At 43.1% G+C, this 21,901-nt stretch overlaps 1 protein-coding gene across 2 annotated transcripts; it reads left to right on the top strand.

The window, feature by feature from the left end:
• The first annotated feature begins 1,663 nt into the window (after nt 1-1,663).
• YWHAB (tyrosine 3-monooxygenase/tryptophan 5-monooxygenase activation protein beta) lies at nt 1,664-20,326 on the top strand. 2 transcript variants are annotated; one of them, XM_054573700.1, is made up of 6 exons: nt 1,664-1,838; nt 13,871-14,173; nt 16,021-16,144; nt 16,971-17,134; nt 17,990-18,085; nt 18,391-20,326. In XM_054573700.1, exons 2-6 carry the CDS (start codon nt 13,874-13,876, stop codon nt 18,445-18,447), a joined length of 741 nt encoding a protein of 246 aa, XP_054429675.1. In that variant the 5' UTR covers nt 1,664-1,838; nt 13,871-13,873; the 3' UTR covers nt 18,448-20,326. The 2 variants fall into 2 exon arrangements, with proteins under 2 accessions (XP_054429675.1, XP_054429674.1); XM_054573699.1 differs by lacking the exon at nt 1,664-1,838 and adding an exon at nt 7,531-7,599.
• The last annotated feature ends 1,575 nt before the right edge of the window (nt 20,327-21,901 follow it).

Genomic DNA, 21,901 nt, shown 5'->3' with positions numbered 1-21,901 from the left:
CGAGAAACTTTTCCAGGGTTCAAATCCTGTGGTTTTGATGTCAAATCCATGCTGTTTACATTATACAACATTCCCTTTCAATCTTGCTCAAGTTACAAGGTGGTATGGCACAGGGGTGAGTAGCATGAACTCCTTCATGACGGATAACATGAACAAGGCACGCAGGCTCAGTCCAGAGCGGTCTCTGGCACTTTTAAAAGTCCATGCCTGATCTACACTGGGCACTCTTAAAAGTTCATGCCTGATCTACTCCTTGGCTTCAGCCAACTGTTGCCACACAGAAATGTGGACATTGTGTTACCAGACATGCGGTAATCCGCAGAGATGCGGATTTCTGTTCACACAGAAATCTCTTAGGTCTTTAAAAACTGTTGGCAACTAACACAGATGGTTTAGAAATACTGGAACTAGCATGTTGGGAGGAGAGGGAATCATCCAATTGAATTGGGGTTTTACGATGGGGGAGAAATAGCAAGGAAAGGCTACAGATTAAGGGGAAGATGGAGAACCTCATCACACTCAAGGTGCTTATCCATTGTCCTCTAGGTCTGGGTAATCACGAAAGGATTTAAGCAAGAAAGGGACATGATTAGAATGGCTGAAGGTAAGGCCATGGATTAGAAGTCTGTCATCAAGTGAGTCAGGGTAAAGGAGAGATGACGAAGTCCTATTCACTTTGTTCTTTTTCCTCCCAGACTATAAAGTCAGAGACAGCAGGCCCCTTTCTGTCCTGTCCTTGCTGTGTCTCCAACAGGAAGCACAAAGCCTGCTCAATACCTATTTGTTGAAAGATTGGATGAAAGGGAGTGGAGGTGAGAGGCATTTTGAAGAACTGTGTTTAAGGTTCAGCTGCCCTCACCTGAAACCTGTGTAATTTTATTAACCAATGTCACCCTAACAAACTCAATTTATACAAAAAGAAGAGTCAACTGCCTTGGGAGGAACACAATGTTGATAATGGAGAGCAGCCATGGCAGTGGGGACCTGTTTCCTTTCCCTAAGTTTCCTCTAAGAGCTTGGGAAGAGATCTTAGACACACTTCGAAAAAAAGACCTTAATCCGTTCGATTCCTGACACCTCTTCTGTCCATAAAAGGAGAAAATGAGAAGTACCTTGAAGGACTGAAGCGAGAATTAAACGAAAATTCAGGGATGAGCAGTATCTGTCTTTCCCAGGTCCAGTATTCTCAAAGGACATAGCAAAAGGGGACAGGCCTCAACCTCTGATCCCTAGGCGATTACATTTTGGGTGGGGTGGGAAGGGAACCGGTGACCTCGGAATCTCCCGGCCTGGCCCTTGTGAGTTTCAGTTAAGCAGAGAGGGACTCAGGCCCGCCCAACCCGAAAGCTCGTCTGGTCTCCCCGTTCTGGACCCTCCTCCCCAGCCCCCACCGCCCCCTCTTCTCCGCCCCTTCTCCTCCACCTCCTCTTTCCTCTCCCCCGCCCCCATTTCCGTCCCCCTCCGCCCCTCCGCTTTTCGCTCCCGGCCCAGGACCTCCGCCCTCTACCCTCCGCAGCACGCCGGCCCCCTGCTCCGCTTCCTCCTCCCTCCATCAGCGCCCCTCTAGGGCGGCCGAGGCAACCCCGTGCCCCGCTCGTCCAATGAGGAAACAGCGCAGGGGCGGGGGCGGGGCTCGGCCCAGAGCGGAAGTGGTGACCGGAGCGGAAGTGGAGCTGCCGCCACCGCCGCCGATTCCGGAGCCGGGGTAGCTGCCGCGCCGCCACTGCAGCCGCTGCCGCCCTCGCCGCTGCTGCCTGAGGAGTGGGCCTGGGAAGGAAGCGGTCACCGCGCTTAGAGCACCGCTCGCAGACGTCTTTGTCCCCTGCAGACCTCCCACGGTGAGTGCGGCGCGGGGTCCGCCCGGGGCCCCTGGGGGGCCAAGCCCGAGGCTCCCACGGCGGCGGTGGGGGCGGCGACCAGGGCGACCCCCGGGTGGGCTCCGGCGGTGACGGCGCGCGCCCTCGGTCCCGCGCAGCAGCTAGCGGCGCGGGCCCTGCCTCGCCGCGGCCCCTCCCTGTTTCCGGGGCCGGCCCCAGCGCTCCTGGAGAGGCCCGGGCTACCCTCGCCGCCTGCGGCTCTGCGCGGCGGGCTGGGTGCGGCTCCGTACCGGGCCGGAGACGATACCGAGCCGCGCACCCCGGACCCTGCCTCACTGCCCAGTTGCGATCCCCGCCCGACCCCTCCCTGTGCCGTGGGCGTCGCGATCCGACGATTTCAGCCCTGTCACCCCTGCTCCTTGCTTTCCGGTTTCCAAAAATTAAAATTGAAACAGATGCGGGTGAGTTCTCGAGCCCTAGTGCCCCTGCTTGACTCCCCTAGGATGGGTAAAGGGTTTAACCTTGGGAGAGAGCCGAGACAAAACCCCCTCCCACTTTGCAGTAAAGCCATTTTATCATCGTTCGCTGGTTTTGGAGCCTGGCAAGACCCGAGATTCCCTTGGAAGCACAGGGTTGAGGTTTGAATCAAGAAATTGCATTTATTGGAGCCGGTTACTAAGTCAGGCTGGATCCTCAGGGGGGGAAAGAAAGTCAGAGGCTGAGCATCGAATATTTTCTCACGGTGTTTATTGTCATGAATGCCCGAGTCTTTTGTCTTCGCCCCAAATTCTCCCATACTGTGTGTTGGCATGTTTTTAGAACTGATACTTCCCTATGGCCTCCGTGGCGGTGGAGGGGTGGGAGTGATATGGGCCCCTTTTCTTCGTAAGATGAGTACATCTTTGTCTCTTGCAAATGGAGAACTCGCATGTAATGGGGTTTTCAAAGGTGGCAGTATTGGTAAAACGATTTGCCAAGCTTTCTGTAAAAATCTGTCTCTTGTCCTTGCTTTCACTGTTTTTCTCTTTGGTAAGGCTGGATATGGATAGCATCAGGCTCTGATTTCGCTTGCCCTGTGTGGGAGACGGAATTTTGCAAGGTGATGTTATGAACATATAAAATCAGGCGGCCACGGGAACCCAAATAGAAAGATGAAGCTTTTGTAAGGATATAAAAAATACACTTTTCACTCTCTCAATTGTTCTGTTGAAGCCACACACATGCAGTTTATAGAGCAGGACACGTGGCTGCTCAGCTTTTTGCATTTTCCTGTTAGAAATTTAAGTGTATAAATAGTTCCTGGTTCTTGGTGATACTTCTTGAACACTTAGTGCACCCCGTCCCTTATTTAGGAGTATGTATCTCAGTTGCCTGAGTCCTCATTTTTCATGGATCCATGTCCTTAGCAGCACGTGAGATGGCAAGGATAAAACCTGTCAGTTTTCTGGACCCAAATTAGAATTGTACGTGTGGTCTTCGAAATAGAAGACTAATAATTTCAGTCGCAACTGCTAAATTATTTTCCTAGCCCCTCCTTTCAATGAGATAAGAAGCCATTCACCCATCTTACAGATGGACTCTTTATGAGAAACAGCGAGGTGATTTGGCCTAGACCACACACCTGGGTTTCAGATTGAATATCTTCATTCATCAGTAGTAAATATTTATGGACTGTCAGCCCCTGAGGTATGGCTCCTACCCTGTAATCTTCTGTGTGTTTCCCATCGTGCAGTGCTCATGTTGTGCTGAAGCCATTTTAGAAGTAGAGCTCTGTAGATCAGGGAGGCAGCCTCCATGAAACCAGGCTGAGCCCAATCCCATGATGCCAGTTCCCAAGGCAGAGTCTCCAGATTTTGGGGCCACGGCTAAAAGTGCGTTTTGCCCATTTGGCTCTGCATGTAGAAGCAGAAAGAGCACTGGAATGGGAGTCGGATCAGTTTGATTGAGGTCTTGCCTGCAGCATTGTCTGGCTGTGTTTGATTTTTCAGCGTGGAGATCTCTGGTTCTGTATCTCCAGAGTTGTCCGTGAGGCCTTTTCCAGACTGTAGATTATTGTTAAATAGAAGCTTTTCATTTTGTTTTCTAATCAGAGTTCAGTGTGAATGGCTCTCTTTTTTTTTCCTCCAGTTGCATTCTGAGGGGACCCAACCTTTTTCTACATGGTGCTTTCAAAAATTGACATGGTATTATAGAACCTTATTTTGTGTTTTAATGTCTCCAGTCTTTGGAGCACATTTTCTCATCTGTATAATTCAAATGGTGATATAGTCTTTGAAGTCTTATGTGACAAACTCAAAAAAAGGATCTGAGATACAGTAGGTGTTTAGTCAATGTTATTTCTCATGTAAATATATACATATATAGATTAGACATGCATATATCTATATACCTTAGGCACATTCAGAGCTCATCCATTTGTGATTTATTCACCAACTGATGAGGTAGCATCAGACAATCTATAATAATAGCTACCACTATATTGCTTACTTTGTTCTAAGCACTTTACACATATTCACGAATCCTTTATAACAGCCAGTGATAGGTTAAGTACTGTTAGCCTCATTTTACAGATGAAGAAACTGATGTACAGAGAACTTAAATAATTTTCCTAGGGATATAAATACACAGCATAAAGGTAAGCATTGTAAGCCAGGAATCAAACCCAGGCAGTCTGGCTGTAATGATAGGTTTCTACTTGTAGTAGAACAACACATGTATATCTTACCTGTGAATACTGTTTCTCCTTAATTTTTTTTTTGGGGGGGGCACACATGTCTTATTAAAGTAATTGTGTTTAAACAGGACTTTTAGCTATTTTTGAGAATAGGTACAATGTAATTTAATGGGTGGGGTTGGTAGTGCTTGTGAAAAGAATTTCCCCCCCTAGTATTTGCTTCTTACTAGAGAGAATGTTCATCAGTTACTTTTTGGCACACTGATTTATCCAGGCCTAGGCTCTTCCTCTAATTGAACCTAATCAAAACCACCTTTATTAATTTTTCTTCATCATTCTACCTCTTTTGTAGGGTTTCAGGTTTTCCATATTTTGTTAGGGAGGAGGCAATGAGGAACATATAGCGTAAGTAGAGAGAAAATTCTGATCTAAATTATAACGTCTGTTCTGCTGCCTGCTCTTTCAGTGGCATCAGACTAAGCAGTTTTCCTTTCAGTGAGGGTGGGTGCCTTAGAGAATGAACTAAAATTTACTTGTAAAGGAATTTTAAGTTTCTGCGTTCCTACATTTTTCTGGGGAGAGGTGACAGTTCATTAACTGGGGTCAAGGCATTAGTTGGATAATAGCATCTTTTAAGATTTGGAACAATCTTGGTCTCAATGTAAATATGATCTGAGTAGTCGTCATGATGGAGAAACTAATAGAGTTGGATTCTGAGGGAATCTTTGGAAGGATATATAGACTAATGTACTTTCTGTTTTGTAATGTGTACGCTCAAATCCAATCATCTTGCTGCTTTCTCTGCTAGAACATCTTAATATAGGCATCGTTATTAATAAGATGAAATTGATCGATGGCCTCAAGAAAACAAGTCATTCCCAGCAGACTTTGAGTGAGGTGACTTTTTAAAAAATCTGGCCATTCCTCTATTATGTAAGTTTATATCATTGTTTTCCCTAAGAGACCCAGCAATAAAAGTTATTTTTGAATGGCCTTGACCAGGACAGAGATTGGAGGCGGCAGTGAAGTCGATGTGAACCCTGGCCGTTGTCGTTGGTGTGCAAAGCTTACCTTAAAGCTTGGTTGACAGTCTGGGGAGTTTCTGGCATGCACTGGTTTTAACTGCTTGATTCGATTTTTGGCTTTTAAAGCTAGATACATTAAGGCCAGTTTTCAAACCTCACTGTGATAATTTTTTAAGAATTTTTGAAGAATTGTCCATTCTATCTTTTCCTTACGCAATGATGGTCATAATTCATTTTTAGGAATAATGCTGCATAGAGGAAAGAGCAGGTACTGGATTTGCCTGTGTGACCCTGGACGGGTAACTCTTGGCATCGACGAATGGGACGATGACCCCTACCTCGTAGGATTCTTAGGATTAAATGAGTTGATACAAACCCTTAGTGCTCTGCACATTTAGGCAGACTTTTTGCTTGCTTGTTTTTACTAAACCATTTAGCTGGTATGGCTTTTGGTATAGCTGATTGGACTTTTGAATAGAGGAGATGGACAGAAGAAATTCCAAGGGCTTGTTGAAGCTCAGTTTCTTTCTGTAAATATAACAGTTGGTAGCTAAGAAACATCAGTCCAAAAGTGTGATGTTACCTCCTGATTGGAGCTAAAGTGGCTCTGTTAAAAAATAAAAAGCAACAACAAACTCATAGACTCAGGCAGCAGAATGGTGGTTACGAGAGGGGCAGGGGCTGCTGAAAAGGGGCAGGCGGACCTAGGTATGTGGTGGCTGAAGGAGACTGGATTGCAGGTGGTGGCAAAAACGCAGCGAACAAGTGATGTGTCGTGGTATTGTACACGAAACTTATATATGTTAGTAGCTAAGGTTACCCGATGTCATTTTTTTAAAAAAGAATAGCAGTAGTCCAAGACAGAGTATATAGAAATATAGTCTATATTTTATAGGTGAGGTGAGGTATGCCTGCCTCTGTCCACGTAGGAAATAGCATCCTGTTAATGTCCTTAAAAAAATGCTTCAATTGATAAAAGTTTCATACTCAGCATGACAGGCATTGTGCTATGTACTGGGCACCCACAGATAAAAGTCTAGGTTCTTACCTGTAGCTCACAATCCAGTGTGGGAGCCAACAAAATTTACAGTAAACTGTGATAACTGCTGGGTATTTTAGAACTAGGCATGGGTAAGTTAGCATGTGTCTTTGTTTCATAAAAGTCTTTAGAGAAGGCCATGTGAACTTAAAAGCAGTGAGATGTGTACTAAGTGTCCCTTCACCAGCTGACCATTTGTTAGACTTTTGTAGGAAATATACTGTGGCTGACATTTGAGTGCTTAAAGTGTGCGGAGACTGTGCTAAATGTTCTGGATCAGGAACAAATTTACTCCTTCCAAGAACCCTATTAAGTAGGGCTGCCTGTGTGCTGCATGAGAAAACAGACTTGCAGAGGTCTGGTAACCTGTGGAGTTGGTGTGTGGCGCTGGTCAGTGGGGCTGGGTCACTCCCATTTTGTTGGTGGGCCCAAACCTTTGGAACCCTATTCATAAGGTCAACCATCTGGCTTGTCTTTATGGGTCATAATTAGCATATTATCTTTTTAGATTGATCACTTAAAGCCAGGAGATCAATTTATGGTCACATTTGCTATTGATTCATATTGTGTGACCTTGGGCATAACACTCTATTGTTTTTGGTTATATTTTGGCTAATTGCACATAATTACCAATGATATTCAGCAACTGATGTGAGAGAGGGAAAAGATTTTCAAATAGAAGTGCAGTTTCCCTCCACAATTCTGTGTTCTTTGGACATCATGCTAATGATTTTGTATTTCAGACATGCTGTGTTTCATTTTCTAACAAAGAATCTGCAGGTGTTTGAATGGAATTAAATTTATTACAGGACTCTGAATTTTGTGTGTAAAATGGCACACGGACATTTTTAGAGTGGGTGTTTTTCAGTGAGTAGTTTCCTTTAAGAGCCAGGAATACGTTTTCTGGGGAACGCCCACTAACCACCTGGTCCCGCTGACTACCTTAGTCCCTCCTCTGGTAGCTAGGTGTCCATCCGGGTTTCCTGCAGCAGAATCCAGAGCTGTAACTTTCTTAACGGTGCTATGGGTGTTCTATCTGGAAAGGTACGTCTATGAATATTACTCAGAATTTACTGTTAATTTCTTACCCTGTGGAAACTTTTGAGCTTAGATTTTTAAAGATGTTCCTGGAAGTTTCTTCTCCAGATTGATAACTGTTCTCATTTCTGTATCTACCGTGGCCTTTGATTTCTGTTTCATATAGAAAAACAGAATGCACTTTATTTATACATCTGTGTTTCTTTTTTGGTCCCCAAACCATAAAGCGAGCCAGGACCCATTCACATTTAAACTAACCTGTTCCCTCTCGTTCTCGCTGGTTCCTTCTCCAAGAAGCAGCTTTGTAAGCCTTAAGTACATGCTGGCCTCTCATGCTCCTACCATGGAACACCTCTCAGTGACTAATCAAAACAGTTCTTGGAAATACTGGTAGTTTTTTCATTATACGTTGCATTTTTGTAAAGTAGTTTAAGAATATTTGCCTGTTGAACCTTTTCTCCAACCAGCACTGTCTAGGCATTTTATGTACTTCATCTTGTTTGTTAGCTATTAATGTCTCCTTTTAACATTTGAGAAAGCTGAGATTCAGAAAAGTTATTTTTTAAAATCACCTAGTTTCTTTGAGAAGCTCACATTTGTCGTATGTAGGGCTTTTCTAATGACAGATCCCACTCACATGTTCCATGTTAGCTTTGGTAATCCTGACCACAATAACAGATACAGAGTCCTCATTTTAAACTTCTAACAAAGTATTAAGCTCAATTAAATTGAGGATGTTCTTCACCTTGAAAACAGAACATAGGAGAAAGTTATTACTTCCAAAAGCCGTGGCTGTCATTTTCAACTGTTGTTTTATGCAGTGCTTTTTTAAAAAAAGGAGGAGGAGAAAATAAGAATTAACAATGGATAGATAGCCCTTCATTTTTTATTTTTTTCTTCTTATCCTTGCGTTCCTGTTTCTGGCCACTGGGAAATAATTGCTCAGTATTCTGACCCTGGCTAGAAAAATATTCCTTGGGCAAAGAATGGAGATAGAGGGGCCAGGCTGGTTCATAGGTGTGTTCTTGTTTCAGCATTTACTGTCTGAATTGGGGTTTCGTTTATTTGAAGGAAGTCCTATAATTTCATGGGTACCTGTAGAATTATTCTTCATAATGTTCTTTAGGGGATATTTTACAAAGATGTAATAAAGTGGTGCCCCTTTACCCTCCTCTTCTTTATGTCTTTTAAACAAAGGTTTTTTATGACATTAAATCCCTTTTGGTGGCCAGGTAATCTTGTAACATTTATCTCTCGTTTAACCACTCCCCTGTTGGGTATTTAGATTGTCCTCTGAAGTGCCCGCATCTAGTGCCTTTGAACAGCCGACAGCCCGCGTCATCAGTGGCTGTGTCTGTGAATTCCTGCTGGAGCCTGTGGGCGTCTTCCAGATCTATGCGGGCACGAGGCAATCTCTTGACCGCCTGCGGGGTTAAGGCGTCTTTCAGCTTTTAATACATTTTTCTGCTCTGCTGTCTTGCCTGCGCGTTAGCAACAGGCTGACGACAGGCTGCAGTCTTTTACAGGCATTTTAGGAGGCAAAGAAAGGCCCCCTTGCTGATGTTGATCTTGGTCTGGAACCTTCCTTCACAGATCTCAGCAGAAAAGACCTGAAAACAAACCATCACGACTTGACGTCTAGAAAATTCAGTTAGGAACTTTTGAATAAAACAGTTAATGTTTGTGTCCGTTTTGAGCACATTGAAAGGTAGAGTCTTACCTAGGAATGTTAACATACTCACTTCCTGTACAGTATTAATCTAGACTTGCCTTTCTTTCTCATGGGTTGTATATCTAAAAAAAAAAATCCAAGCTTACATTTTGTGGGTAAAAGAGTGATGTATGGGTACTCAGAGGAGTGATATGTACTGTGCATTTTTTTAAAAATTTGTTTTATATTTACTATTCTTTAATTCCCTGCCCCTCGTTTTCAGAGCACCACGTCTTCTGAGGTAGAAGCTGTTGCCTCCCATTTATAGATTGAAGAACTGAGATTGAGACTGAACCAGCTCACGGGGCTGGCAATGTGGTGGCAGATCCTGCTCCTATACAGTGTCCTGTTGTCTTTCTGCCACGCCACATATAGGTAGCCTGTGTTCTTTCTGCTCTCCTCCTAGTGATTTGTTGAAGAACTTCGGAGATACTTACTTGAACATTCGTTTTGTGATTGGCCTGTCTTAGGCATTAAATGAGAAACAGAAGTGAAGCTTTTGTTTGAGAACATGCACACATGAAACTTACACAGTGCGCTGCTCATCATCTGTACCCTAGAACATGTAGGACGTAGGTACAGAGAAGCCCCAGGCTGTGTAATAGGCGATCGTGTATTTGGCTCCGTAGGCAGGGTAGATCATGTGGGGATGGCGTAGTCAGGGAAGGCCTTGTGGCCCTAGATGGAGGGATGGAGTTTGCGTAGGCAGGAGGTGGAGGTAAATAGCACTCTAGGTGAAAGGAGCTGTAGAAGTCCCCGCAGTCCTCAAGGGATGTGTTTCAAGACCCCTGTGGATATCTGAAACCATAGGTAGTACCTAGCCCTCTATCTACAAATACACACACACACACACTTTTTTTTCTTTATATAACATACCTATGATAAAGTTTAATTTGTAAATTAGGCACAATAAGAAATTAACAGTAGCTACTAATAAAATAGAGCAATTATAACAGTACAGTGTAATAAAGGTTAAGTGAATGTGGGTGGGTGGGTGTCTGTCTCTCATAAGCAAGATGGCAGCGAGGGGAGCACCTGCAGCATGGCTACTCTGGACGAAAGGCATGGCTTACCTTCTGGGTGGGATGGAGCCAGACTGAGACTTCATGGCGCTACTCAGAATGGCTCATAATTTAAAACTTAAGAATTTTTTATTTCTGGAATTTTCAGAATGTATTTGCCTGCAGGGAACAAACTGTGGAAAGCGAAACCACAGATAAGAAAAAGACTGCTTGCTCTACAGAAGCAGTTTCAGGCATGTTTGAGCATGCCTAAAATTCTGTAATGTCCAGCCTGGGAGAAAGGTGCATTTTGGAGAACCGTAGACGAGAAAGCCTAAAAGGTCTGGAGGAGCCAAGTTACAGAGGACTTTGAAAGCCAAGTAGTTCAGGTTTGATGGAGGAGCCAAAAGAGAGTCATTGAAAGTTATTGAGTGGGGGGCGGGGGGGGCACACACATGATGCACCACATGTAATTTAAATTTTTCTGGTAGTAACACTTAAAAAGTAAAGAGAAACGAGTGAAATTAATTTTAATACTTTAAAAATTTAACTCCACAATCCAAATACTATGACTTAAACATGTAGCACTAGCCAACGTGTGGCAAGTGGCTATCATGTTGGGCAGCTCAAGCTTAGCAGCTTATGAAAACCCTCACGAAAGGGATGACATATGAGCCATGCTCGGAAAGAATTTTGTGTGCAGAGTAGATGGGAAAGGACATTCCAGGTAGAGGAGTGGCTTGGTGAGCAACATCCTTTGTCTGTAGGAAACCCATTTTGACAGCAGCACATACAGTGTGGAGGGCACGCTTTGGGAAGAGGCCAGGGAAGGCAGGTTGGAAAGCCTTTCCTGAGGAAATCTGACTGCTGTTGGCAGTGGGGCGCTTTAAAGGATTTTGAGCAGGAAGTGGCTTGATACCGGCATTAAGAATGGGTCTGGTATCAAAGACCTGAAGGGGGCCAAAGATAATGAGAGACTGAAAGCGCTGGGGCTGGGGGAAGGTTGTGCATGGGAGGTTGATTATAGATGGAGAAATAGGAACAATTTAATTTCTCTGTTGTCTGCTGCCTTCCTCCAAACTGCTGGGTGTTGTGTAACCCATTTCCTGTTGAAATTGGTCTAGCTGCTTCAGAATCCATGTTATATAAGTCAAAAGTTACGTTACATAAGCGGCAGGCATCAGGACATTTAGGCATGGCTTTTGCTTGCAAGTTGTTTTTGTGTGTGTAATTCAAAGATTTTAAGGAAATGCATACTTTGTTTAAGGCCTGTATGTTCAGTCTGAACCATATCATGAGGGGTTCTCCATCTCCCAAGAGTTTTTGCAGTGATCACAAAGAAGCTTGAAATAGTTGGCCCCAAACCAGAAAGATCAACATTTCATTTGGAGAAGAAGTAGGGCGTGTGCTTTTGGGAGGTCCCAGGGAGTAGTCCGGGTTCTTTGGGGAGGTGAGTTAACTTTTAGTGTTTTGGGAAGGGGGAAAGGAGGCGTGCGTCTTAATTGGGGGGTGGGTAGTAGTGCCAAAGAGTTTCCAGGCACCCTTCAGCAGTGTTGAGCCTTTGTATTTCTAAATACTCTTTTATAATACTGCATGGGGTGGCTTAGCTCTGCCTTGGCTTTTGGCCAGTACCTTATTAATTGGAATCTTTCCTAGGTAGAGTTGCACAGGTGCTGTTTTATGAGCTTTGGGAGCGGACCACTAAGTGGCTGCTGGCTCTGTATTAGTCTATAGACTGGAAAGTTTCTAAAGTTTGTTTAAAGTTCGCTTCTTTCTGCTTCTCTCTTTTAGGAACAATGAAGTAGGGTTATTTAGTGATGGAGATAATGTCCTGATTTCTAAGACTTTACGGTCAAGAAAGTTAGACATACTGAGAGAGTATATAATTTTAAAATGATGAATTAAATATATTTTTTATGTGTTTGTATTAAGAGTAGATTAGGTTGTATTGTAGTAACAAACAGTCCCACCATTTCAGTGGTTTAATCCAACAAAAGTTTATTTCTTTTTCACATTGCACGTCCAGTGCAGGTCTGTAGGAGTCCCTTCATCTCAGAGTCTCAGGTTACAAAAACTCCAGTTTTGTGGCAGCACCACCTAGAACATGTGGCCACCTAGGTAGCTGCTGTAAGGAAAGAGCCTGGCGAAGCATACACAGGCTTTTAGGAGTTTCAGCCTGCAAGTAGTGTCAGCTCTGGTTATGTTTTTCATTGAACAGAACTAAACACGTGACTCCTAAGTGCAGGGGTTAACGGAAATGTAGGAGAGCAATTGGAATATTTCATGAGGATTATTATCTCTCCTATAGTCTCGCTCACATATTGAAATTTAAACCAATAGTATATAAAACTAATTCATATCGGTTAATAAGTAATTGTTTCGGTACATGTTATCCAAAATTTACTGTATTCTCTATAAATGATGGTTATTATACCGGGAAGGTACTAAGGTGAGGTGAAAAAGAGGTATTCACTGATTGGTGTATAAAGGGTTTGATAAAATGATAAGCAGAAGCTACTAAGATTTTTGCCTATATCAGAAAAACTTTTAAATGAACTCAATTATAGTTTGAATTTCTGTTGCTGTGCATATTGTTGAATACACTCGTGTCTCTTTTCAACTATACCTTGTACAGAATTAGTGCCTGATACTTGTATACAGTATAATGCTGTGAGGTTTTCAGAGCGTCTTCACGTGGATTGGGTCATTCGTTCCTCACAGTGGCTTGTGGAGAGGTGGTAGTTTTCTTATTCTCCTCTAAGAACACTGAAGTTAAGAGGTTAAGCGATTTGACCAAGGTCTTACTACTTGGTAAGTAGCAGGTCTGGTGCTAGATAGAGCCAAATCTGCCTGTGCTTAATTTATGCTTCAGTGTGTTCTTGTAACAAATTTAGCGAATTGCAGAAGATAGGATAAAAATGGCATGCATTTTTTAGGTACCTACTGCTTGATGGGCATTGCCAAATACAACAGTTAAAGTCGTATCTTTTGCTTTAAGGTTGAAGATTAAAGCAACCAACACACTTAAGATGTTTTTTTCTTACACTGTAGGGGCAAAACCAGACAATTCTTGAAAAAAGTAAAGGACGCCTTTAGCTTAAGTGAGCACAGACGTAACTATGAAGCAGTCTCTACGTGGTGAGGAGGCAGTTCAGGAAAATGGAAGAAAACAAAAGCTCTAGAGACAGACTTGAATCTGAGTTCTGGCTCCATCATCTCCAAGCAGTGCTGCCTTCTCTGAACCTCCATTTCTTCACTCAGAGAAGTGGGGACGGGACTGTTGGGAATATACCTGCCCTATGGGACTGTAGGGGAAGTTAATGGACCAAAGTAATAAAAAGACTGTAGCAGTGTGCTGGAGCCAGTGGGCTCTCTGGTCAGCGTTGCTGAGGGTATCTGGGTGTAGATGTTTCACATGTAGGTATGTTTCTTTCCAGGTGGTTAGAAGATTCACACATGAAGTTCCTGGGTCCTGAAGCCTGACATTTACTGTCTCTGTCTCTGTCTCTGTCTCTGTCTCTCTCTCTCTCTCTCTCTTCCTTTCTTTCCCCTGCTCTTGTTCTAGGGAATGACCATGGATAAAAGTGAGCTGGTACAGAAAGCCAAACTCGCCGAGCAGGCTGAGCGCTATGATGACATGGCCGCGGCCATGAAGGCAGTCACGGAACAGGGGCACGAACTCTCCAATGAGGAGAGAAACCTGCTCTCTGTTGCCTACAAGAACGTGGTGGGTGCCCGCCGTTCTTCCTGGCGTGTCATCTCCAGCATCGAACAGAAAACAGAGAGGAACGAGAAGAAGCAGCAGATGGGCAAAGAGTACCGGGAGAAGATAGAGGCAGAGCTGCAGGACATCTGCAACGATGTTCTGGTGAGGCCAGTGTTTGTGTTTTAAACTGTGATTTCTGAGCTGTATTAATTTAATGTGCAAATGCAGGCTCTCCAACAGCCTATGAGGCAAAGGCGCCTGAATATACTGGAAAGCTGCAAACCATTTGCAAATAATTTTGAAGCATATGATAAGATTTTTTTCACCTCTTACTTGATCAGAGGTTGCTTATCACTTACGGGGAATTTTCCTCTCTCTTCAAAAAGACCTGTGAGAAACAGGAACATCTAGTCAACATCCCTCCATCTTTTCTTTACAAATTGAGTCGAGATCGGCAGCATTATAGTTAGATGCAGCTTTGGATAGGCTATTCTTTGTATCAGGGGTAAAAAGCTGAGTCCTGTGTTCCAAAGCCAAATCAGCAGTGTTGTGGGGGTTCTCCCATCCAGTGTTTTATAGACGCCCTGGTCGGGTGATGGATTCCGAACTGCTCTCACCCTGACCGCATCTGGGGTTGGAGGGGGGGGTGCATATCCTAGAGCAAATCATGATCTATTGTCTTTCCCTCGCATCCTGAGCCCACTGGGAACTTTCTTTTTCTTCCAGGTGAAATCAGGTAAAAAATGAACGGTGAGGGCTGCTTTGAAGGGAAAAGGCATTCACACTTGTGGATCTACCTCCTCCCCTGCTGGCTGCCTCTCCGAGTTACTGCCCATGACACCTTTCTTTTGAAAACCTGTACAAAGCTTGTCAGCCATCAGGCAGTTCTCGTCCCTAACCCATAAGGAGTTACACCCTGTCTGTCTGCAAAGAATATTAAAATGACTACTGCCCTTTGCATCTCCTCACCTTGATTGATTCAATCCCCTTATAACCAAGCTTTTGCATTGAGCTGCTCTTTTTGTTCAACTCATAGTGTAAGAATGTCATGACTAAATTTGTTGCCTGTTGGTAATATGGGAGTTTGTTAATGGTGCACTAATTCCTGAATGATAGGTACATCTGATACTCAGATGAAGTATGGCATGTATTCCAAGGGCAAGGAAGTTCTATAATTCCTGAAAACGTAGACGAGCTTTTAAGAGCATCTGAAAGAATGTGAAGAAAGCATGGTACTTACTGCCTCTTAACCAGTTTTTCAGGATGCCACATTCTAAAACAACTCTTCGAAAATATTGCTCTGTTTACGAAGCTTGGACTCCTTCAGAACTGCTTTTGTTGTAAGCATAAATGTTTAAAGGAATTTATTATTAATACTAGTAGTAGCTATTTTTTGAGTGCTTACTATGTGCCAGGCAACCTGTTAAGCACTTTTACGTACGTTAGCTCTTATAACTCCCCTAGAAGATGGCTATTGTGCTTCCTGATGGAGAGCTGAGGAAACTGAGGCTCAGGGTAATTAGGTCATTTGTCCGGGGTCATACCAATAGTTCCTGCCACCTACAGAACGATTGTTAACATTGAAAATTATCCTTCCAGACTTTTTCAGTACATATTTTTGTGTGTGTACACACATACATTTTAATGTTAAAATAGGATTCACATGGCATTTATAATCTTTTTTTTTCCACTCAGACTTCTTTTGAGAACCTTTTCATATTACTGTAGTTCTGCATCATCATTTTTTAAGGCCTACATAGCATCCCATTATATGGCTCTACTTTAATCAACCCCTTATGGATGGTCGAAGTGATTTTTAACAGAAGAAAACAGACGTCTGCTGTTATGACCTGGGCTAAAAACCATTTAAAAGCTTTGGATGAAAAATGTTTTTTTAAATCTTAAAAAAAAATTATTTAGAAGTGGTAGCGTGTATCTTGAATCTCATAGTTTTAACAGCTTGTGAATAATATTTCCAGATTCTTAACAAAATGTGAATCATTTTTTAGGAGCTGTTGGACAAATATCTTATTCCCAATGCCACACAACCAGAAAGTAAGGTGTTCTACTTGAAAATGAAGGGAGATTATTTTAGATATCTTTCTGAGGTGGCATCTGGAGACAATAAGCAAAGTAAGTAACTTTAAAAAAAAAATTTGATCTGTAGTGCAGCAAGTCTTCATAATAATTTTAATAGTTTTTTCCTTGTTCATTCACTGTAGACACTAACATCGCAGTACACGGAATTTGAAAGACCACAGCATTGTGCTGACCTGTGATAAACAGGATCATGGGGGTTGACAGATCAAAGTGTACCCAAGGGGAAGGAAAGGAGGGCGTTAAACGTCTGGTGCAGTAGTGCTTTTAAAGAGAATTTTATCTTGGGATTATTTTGTAGCTCTCTTTTTAGAGGTAAAACTTGAAAAAGTTTGAAGGCATGAAACCACCATACAGTGATACATTTCTTTTATCACATACATGTATTACTGTGATGTTGATAATTATAGGTGTGTTTTATTTAAGTACCTACTGTGTGCCAAGTATTGTTGAGTTTCATTTATTCCTTACACATCCCCGGGGCTTAGGTGGGAGTCGGTTCATTTTTCTATAAAGAAACCCAAGGATGTGGAGGTTTTCACTTCAAGCCACACACCTAGTGAATAAGAGTTGGTGATTCAAGTTTGAGTCAAAAGTCCATGATGTTTCCACTATAGCATTTTGTTTTTTATGTTCTGTCTTGTTAAAGGTTATTTCTGTATTTCTTAATTGCTTTAGTGGGCTTTGTCTTGTTGTCCTCCAAAGCATTTAATATAGTACAACAAATGGTACAGACACTGATCCGTCATTTGATAGGTCATTTAATCCAGCCCAGTTTGGTAAAATCATTTGATAGTGGTTCAGTGTATGATGCAGCCTATGAACGAACCCAACCCTTTAATATTTTTTATCTTTCTTTTAGCCACTGTGTCAAACTCTCAGCAGGCTTACCAGGAAGCATTTGAAATTAGTAAGAAAGAAATGCAGCCTACACACCCAATTCGACTTGGCCTGGCACTGAATTTCTCAGTGTTTTACTATGAGATTCTCAACTCTCCTGAAAAGGCTTGCAGCCTGGCGAAAACGGTGAGAAAGACCCTCTGTGGTTTCTGAGCATAGTGAAACAGCGCTGTGCTTTTTAGTAACTTATTCCCGGAATAGAACTCATTGTCCTGGATTTATGTGAAGATTTTTCAGGGGAGTAGGAGTTAATGAAATAAATTCATACCTACCTTTTGATCTCTTCTCAACGCCTTCTATTTTTGTTTTACTTTTATTGTTTGATTAGCATTTTAAGGGGGTGGTTGTGGAAAATTCAGGGTGAAAGTAGTTCCTTGTCAAGCTTTGGGTTGTAGGACTCTGTTGTATATTTATTATATATTCGTTGTACCAAGATTTGAGGTTATAGCTGTGGAAATGAAAGAAATAGGACCATGTTTTTTGTGTGTGTGCTGGGTTACCTCCTAATCTCTTGGTAACCCAGCTGCCTTTTCTACATAATTCGGTAGGCATTAACCATGCACAGTTATTTTTAATTTTTTTCATTTAGAAAAAGTATGTGAAATGAGTTCTCAGAAGTTCCATTACTGAATCAAATTAGGATTTAGTGGTATGAATTTCTGTTCTCCCTTCATCCCTTGTATCCAGACCTTTGGAGGTTTTTAAAGGATTGCTATAGAAATATCTTTGGTAGGTAAGAAATTATGTGAATTTGCCTTCTGGGTAAAGTTCTTATCTAGGAATTTTGGTCATGGTTGGTGCTTTATAAACACGTATTATATGTTTGCTAAAACAACTGGCAAAACAAAGTCATAATGGCCTAGGGTCCCTCAGGGTACTGGATAGCAGAAAGAATTATATTTACTTTTTAGCAGAAAAAAAATTGGGCTGCACTTGCTCCAGAGAATCTGTGACTTCTTTGCTAAAGGCTTTTTGTTGTAGGCGTTTGATGAAGCAATTGCTGAATTGGATACACTGAATGAAGAGTCGTACAAAGACAGCACGTTGATCATGCAGTTGCTTAGGGACAATCTCACTGTAAGTACAACTGATTTCAGTGACCGCTTCCGGAGGGTTTAACAGTCTCCATTCACTCACCTCATCACCAAGACTCACGAGGGGTTTGGTATCTTCTAAGCATAGTTAACATTTTTAAATGTTAAATTGGTTAAATTTGAGTGTTTAAATAAGTGCTAAAGTTTTGACCTTTGTGTAGTCATCACTGTCAGCATACAGGAAGAATTTTAAACAGTTGAGGGAGATCAGATGCTGCAGACTGGGAAACCTCCCCGGGTGAATTTTAGTGGCCCTACTTTGATTACAGCTCTGTTTTTCTCTTGCAGCTGTGGACGTCGGAAAACCAGGGAGATGAAGGAGATGCTGGGGAGGGAGAGAATTAATGTCTGTCATGCGTCGTGATCTGTTCGATGTCACTCTGTACCCTCCATATATATCCCTTTGTGCGATAAAAAGAAAAGAAAAAAAAGAATCGTACATCGACTTTTCGATTTTTCACAACCTCAGCCTAGCAAAAATGGTCCATGGGATAAACAGCTGGTATTTGTATCTCAAACTCAGATGGTCACATAAATGCCACGGCATTCTGAAGTTTCGATTTTTAACATTGACAGGATTACTGTGTGTTTAATTTGTTTTGAAACTGAACACTGTGATTATGGGGTTTTGTAAAAAAGCAGCACTCTTACTAGGAAAACAAAAATAGACCTAAATTATCTGTAACTTTTGGGAAGTTTAATCTGATATCAGAACAGTCAGTGAAATACAGCTCCATTGTAAAGTTGTACAGAAAGGTATAGATATTATATTGTGATGCTGGAACTTGGAGTGAGACACAGCTATCCTTTCACATTCGAGTTTGATGGCGATTCACAGTAATTCTGCCTCTTGTTCTTATAGACACTTGACCAATTTGGGCTATTGCCACTCAAAAGTTTATGACCGTAGATGTCCAGTGTCTTCCTCTGAGGAAACGCAAAGCTTAAAATGGAAATTTTTTGTGGCAGATAACTGGGTTATGACACCATGAGAAGGTCCAGTGCTCAAAGTAACACACATGACTAAAACCCCTGTCCTACAACAGTGTCACTGATTTGCGACTTGTGCTTCAGTCGTGGAATCTATTTTCCTTGTAACCATGAGCTAAAGAAGAATGAAAGCCGTGTATCTTATGAATGGCCTTATCTGTCTCCTGGGTATACCTTTAAGAATAATGTTCTGCAGAGATTACCTTTCACATGAGTAGTACTCAGTCTTTGGGTTTTTCCTTGCTCGGGGCTTTAAATTTTGAAATCTAAACATTCCTTGCCACTGTCTTTTTGACTTTGACTTTCTTTTTCTCTTCCCTCTTTAAATTTCTGTCCTGCTGCTTTGCCTTTTTTTTTTTCTTTTTGAAGTCTGCTTGTCTTTTGTTCACGGTTTAATACTGTATGGGCAGGGATAGGGGGCCTGGAGGGGGTGAGAAATGAAATGGGCGAGCACTTGGGTGAGCAGGCCTTGTTTCAAAAAGCTGCGAAGAGCTTCCAGCACCATAGCTCTGTCTTCCTGTTCTCAGCGCAGTTGCTGCTCTTAAGTCACACCAAGATCTGAATTGAAAAAAATATTTTTAAGTATCCACGACTTCTTCCTGTATTTACAGCCAGCCCTGATAATGCTTGTTAGTACCTGTCACCAGATCTCCCAACTGTACTCATCCAGCCAAGTTCACAGACATGTTTCAACAAGACCCTATAATGCAGGGAAGTTGCATGAACACTTGCAGTGGGGAGAATCCAGAATACCCGGGCCTACCAGTCTCACAGTATCCCCCCGCCCGTCTTCAACATTCCACACAGCTGTAGTGTCCATCTGTTTGTCCATCTGCTGAAATGAGAAAAGAGACATTCATGCACTGATGAAAACAAACCAAAAAAAGAAAAAAAAATCCCCTCTTTCTAGCTGAACAAAAATGTGCAGTTAAATACTTGGCGCTTGAAAATGCAGTAGTGAATGTGGAACGAGCCTGTCTGTATATCTGGTAGCTCTTTCTTGCTTTGTTCTTCCTTACCAGTATTCTGCCTCACGTTTGCTTCCGTGACGGTAATATTGCCTAGCAAGCACACCCGTGGTTGTGAAAATAGTATAGAGCAAAAAAGAAAAAACCCCGGTTATTGATGTACTAGATTTGTGTATGTCTTTTAAACAGTTCTAGTTTCCACCTTACACGGAATAATCAGGAAACGTGTAAAAATTCAAAAGTGAAATAAAAAATTTTATCAGTTAGTTGCCTGTGAATTGATGTGTGGAACTATGTCTATCAATACCAGAATTAGTGAACTATTTTGGTCACATTTATTTTGGGCTCTACTTTTTAAAAAGTAGGCAGCAGCTTTATGTCATCCTTTCGAACCAGAAGTCACGGTGTTAAGGGAAAGAGATTACCCTTAATTTAACACAGAACCTATCCACCTTCCACAGACTGAGTGTGTGTTAGGTCTTTGGGAGCTCCTAATTTTGGCGCAGCCAGGGGACTTTGCATTACATTCAAGTCCCTGCTCTTGTGTGGTTTTTGAAAATATTCTATGCTCTTTTTACTGATTTTTAGAGAGGAAAGGAGAGAAGCATCGACTCATTGTTCCACTGATTTATGCATTTCATTGTTTGAGTCTTGTATGTGCCCTGACTGGGATTGAACCTGCAGCCTTGGTTTATGTGGCAACGTTCTAACACTGAGCTACCCAGCTAGCCCTGGCCCCCACCCTTTTTAAACCCTGAGATGTAAACCGAGACAGTGAGAGAGGGTTATATAAGGCCTGGTGATCTCCAGAGTAATGCCAGTGTCTCATCTGTCCCAGTGCTGTTTATGGTAGCACTGTGTTTCCTCATGGGATTCGCCCCTTTCTAAAAATGTCCACACTCCCACAAAGAAGAAATAGGGTAGAGGGAGTATTTCTTAGTCCAAGATTAGAATTGGCGCTTTCTTGCTACTGTAGGCTGGGCATCCAGACTTAACTCCTGTCCTGTCAAAATCATACCCAACCAAGGGTCCGTGGGAGTCCACTCGCTTCGTTGCAGCAGAGAAATCAGGCAAGTACTGTTCCACGATGAATTGGAATTATTCAGAATTGAAGCCGCACACTCAGATTGACAGAGGGGTCCTGAGGCTCAGCTTGGGACCGCGCCCCGACATTCTGTTAAGCCTCCAACTGTTCCCGTAGAGGCTGGGTTACAAGTAACTTGGCGAACCACCTGGCATGCAGGTGGAATAGAGCCTTTAAGAGAAAGGGGTGGGCAGGGAATAGCCCAGGAAAAGGTCTTGACAGCTAAGAATCGGCGTCGAGGAAGGCTTTGGTGGTCCCGAATTCCCACATGGAGGCTTCAGTTCCAGGTCACAAAGCCAGTTCCAAGTTGGTGGAACTAGATCCGAGCTGTCCGGAGAAAAAGACTTCTTCAGGTGGTTAGGTGCACCCCTTTGAACCTGGCCAGACATACGGCTCCGAATTCTCCCGTTTGTCACACGTTGTATGGTCTCCTTCCATCCTTGCGCAGATGGAGCTTACAAGGAAAGGTCGGGCCCAGAAAAGCAATGACGTGGATGATTAGGACTCTGGTCCCGGGCCCTCCCAGAGGGCTCAGCTCCCCGGCATCTGGGTAGCCGCGCCCCGGGTCGCGGGAGGAGGGCTCTCCCCGCCTCCGGGGGCGGGGCCAGGGATGCCGCCCACCTGAGGCTTCTAGAATGTTGAGGGGGGGTCCCAGGTGGGGAACTAAGAAGGGAGGGGCCCCGAGCGTAGCCGATTGGCGCGCGGAGCGCCGGGAGCGGTAAAGGGAGGGGCGGCCAGCCCCGGGAGCGAGAGTCCT

This window comes from Pteronotus mesoamericanus, unplaced genomic scaffold (genome assembly GCF_021234165.1).
Source record: "Pteronotus mesoamericanus isolate MK-2021 breed Mesoamerican mustached bat unplaced genomic scaffold, CSHL_Meso_final contig_25, whole genome shotgun sequence".
NCBI classification, from domain to species: Eukaryota; Metazoa; Chordata; class Mammalia; order Chiroptera; family Mormoopidae; genus Pteronotus; species Pteronotus mesoamericanus.
The sequence above is the reverse complement of the archived record's forward strand: the minus strand, read 5'-3'. Positions and strand labels throughout refer to the sequence as shown.

Excerpts from the sequence above, each read along its gene's own strand:
- YWHAB (XM_054573699.1), top strand. The coding sequence starts at position 7,579 with ATGGGTGTTCTATCTGGAAAG. Across the intron at positions 7,600-13,870 it reads TGGGTGTTCTATCTGGAAAG|GGAATGACCATGGATAAAAG; the intron begins GTACGTCTATGA and ends CTCTTGTTCTAG. Across the intron at positions 14,174-16,020 it reads ACATCTGCAACGATGTTCTG|GAGCTGTTGGACAAATATCT; the intron begins GTGAGGCCAGTG and ends ATCATTTTTTAG.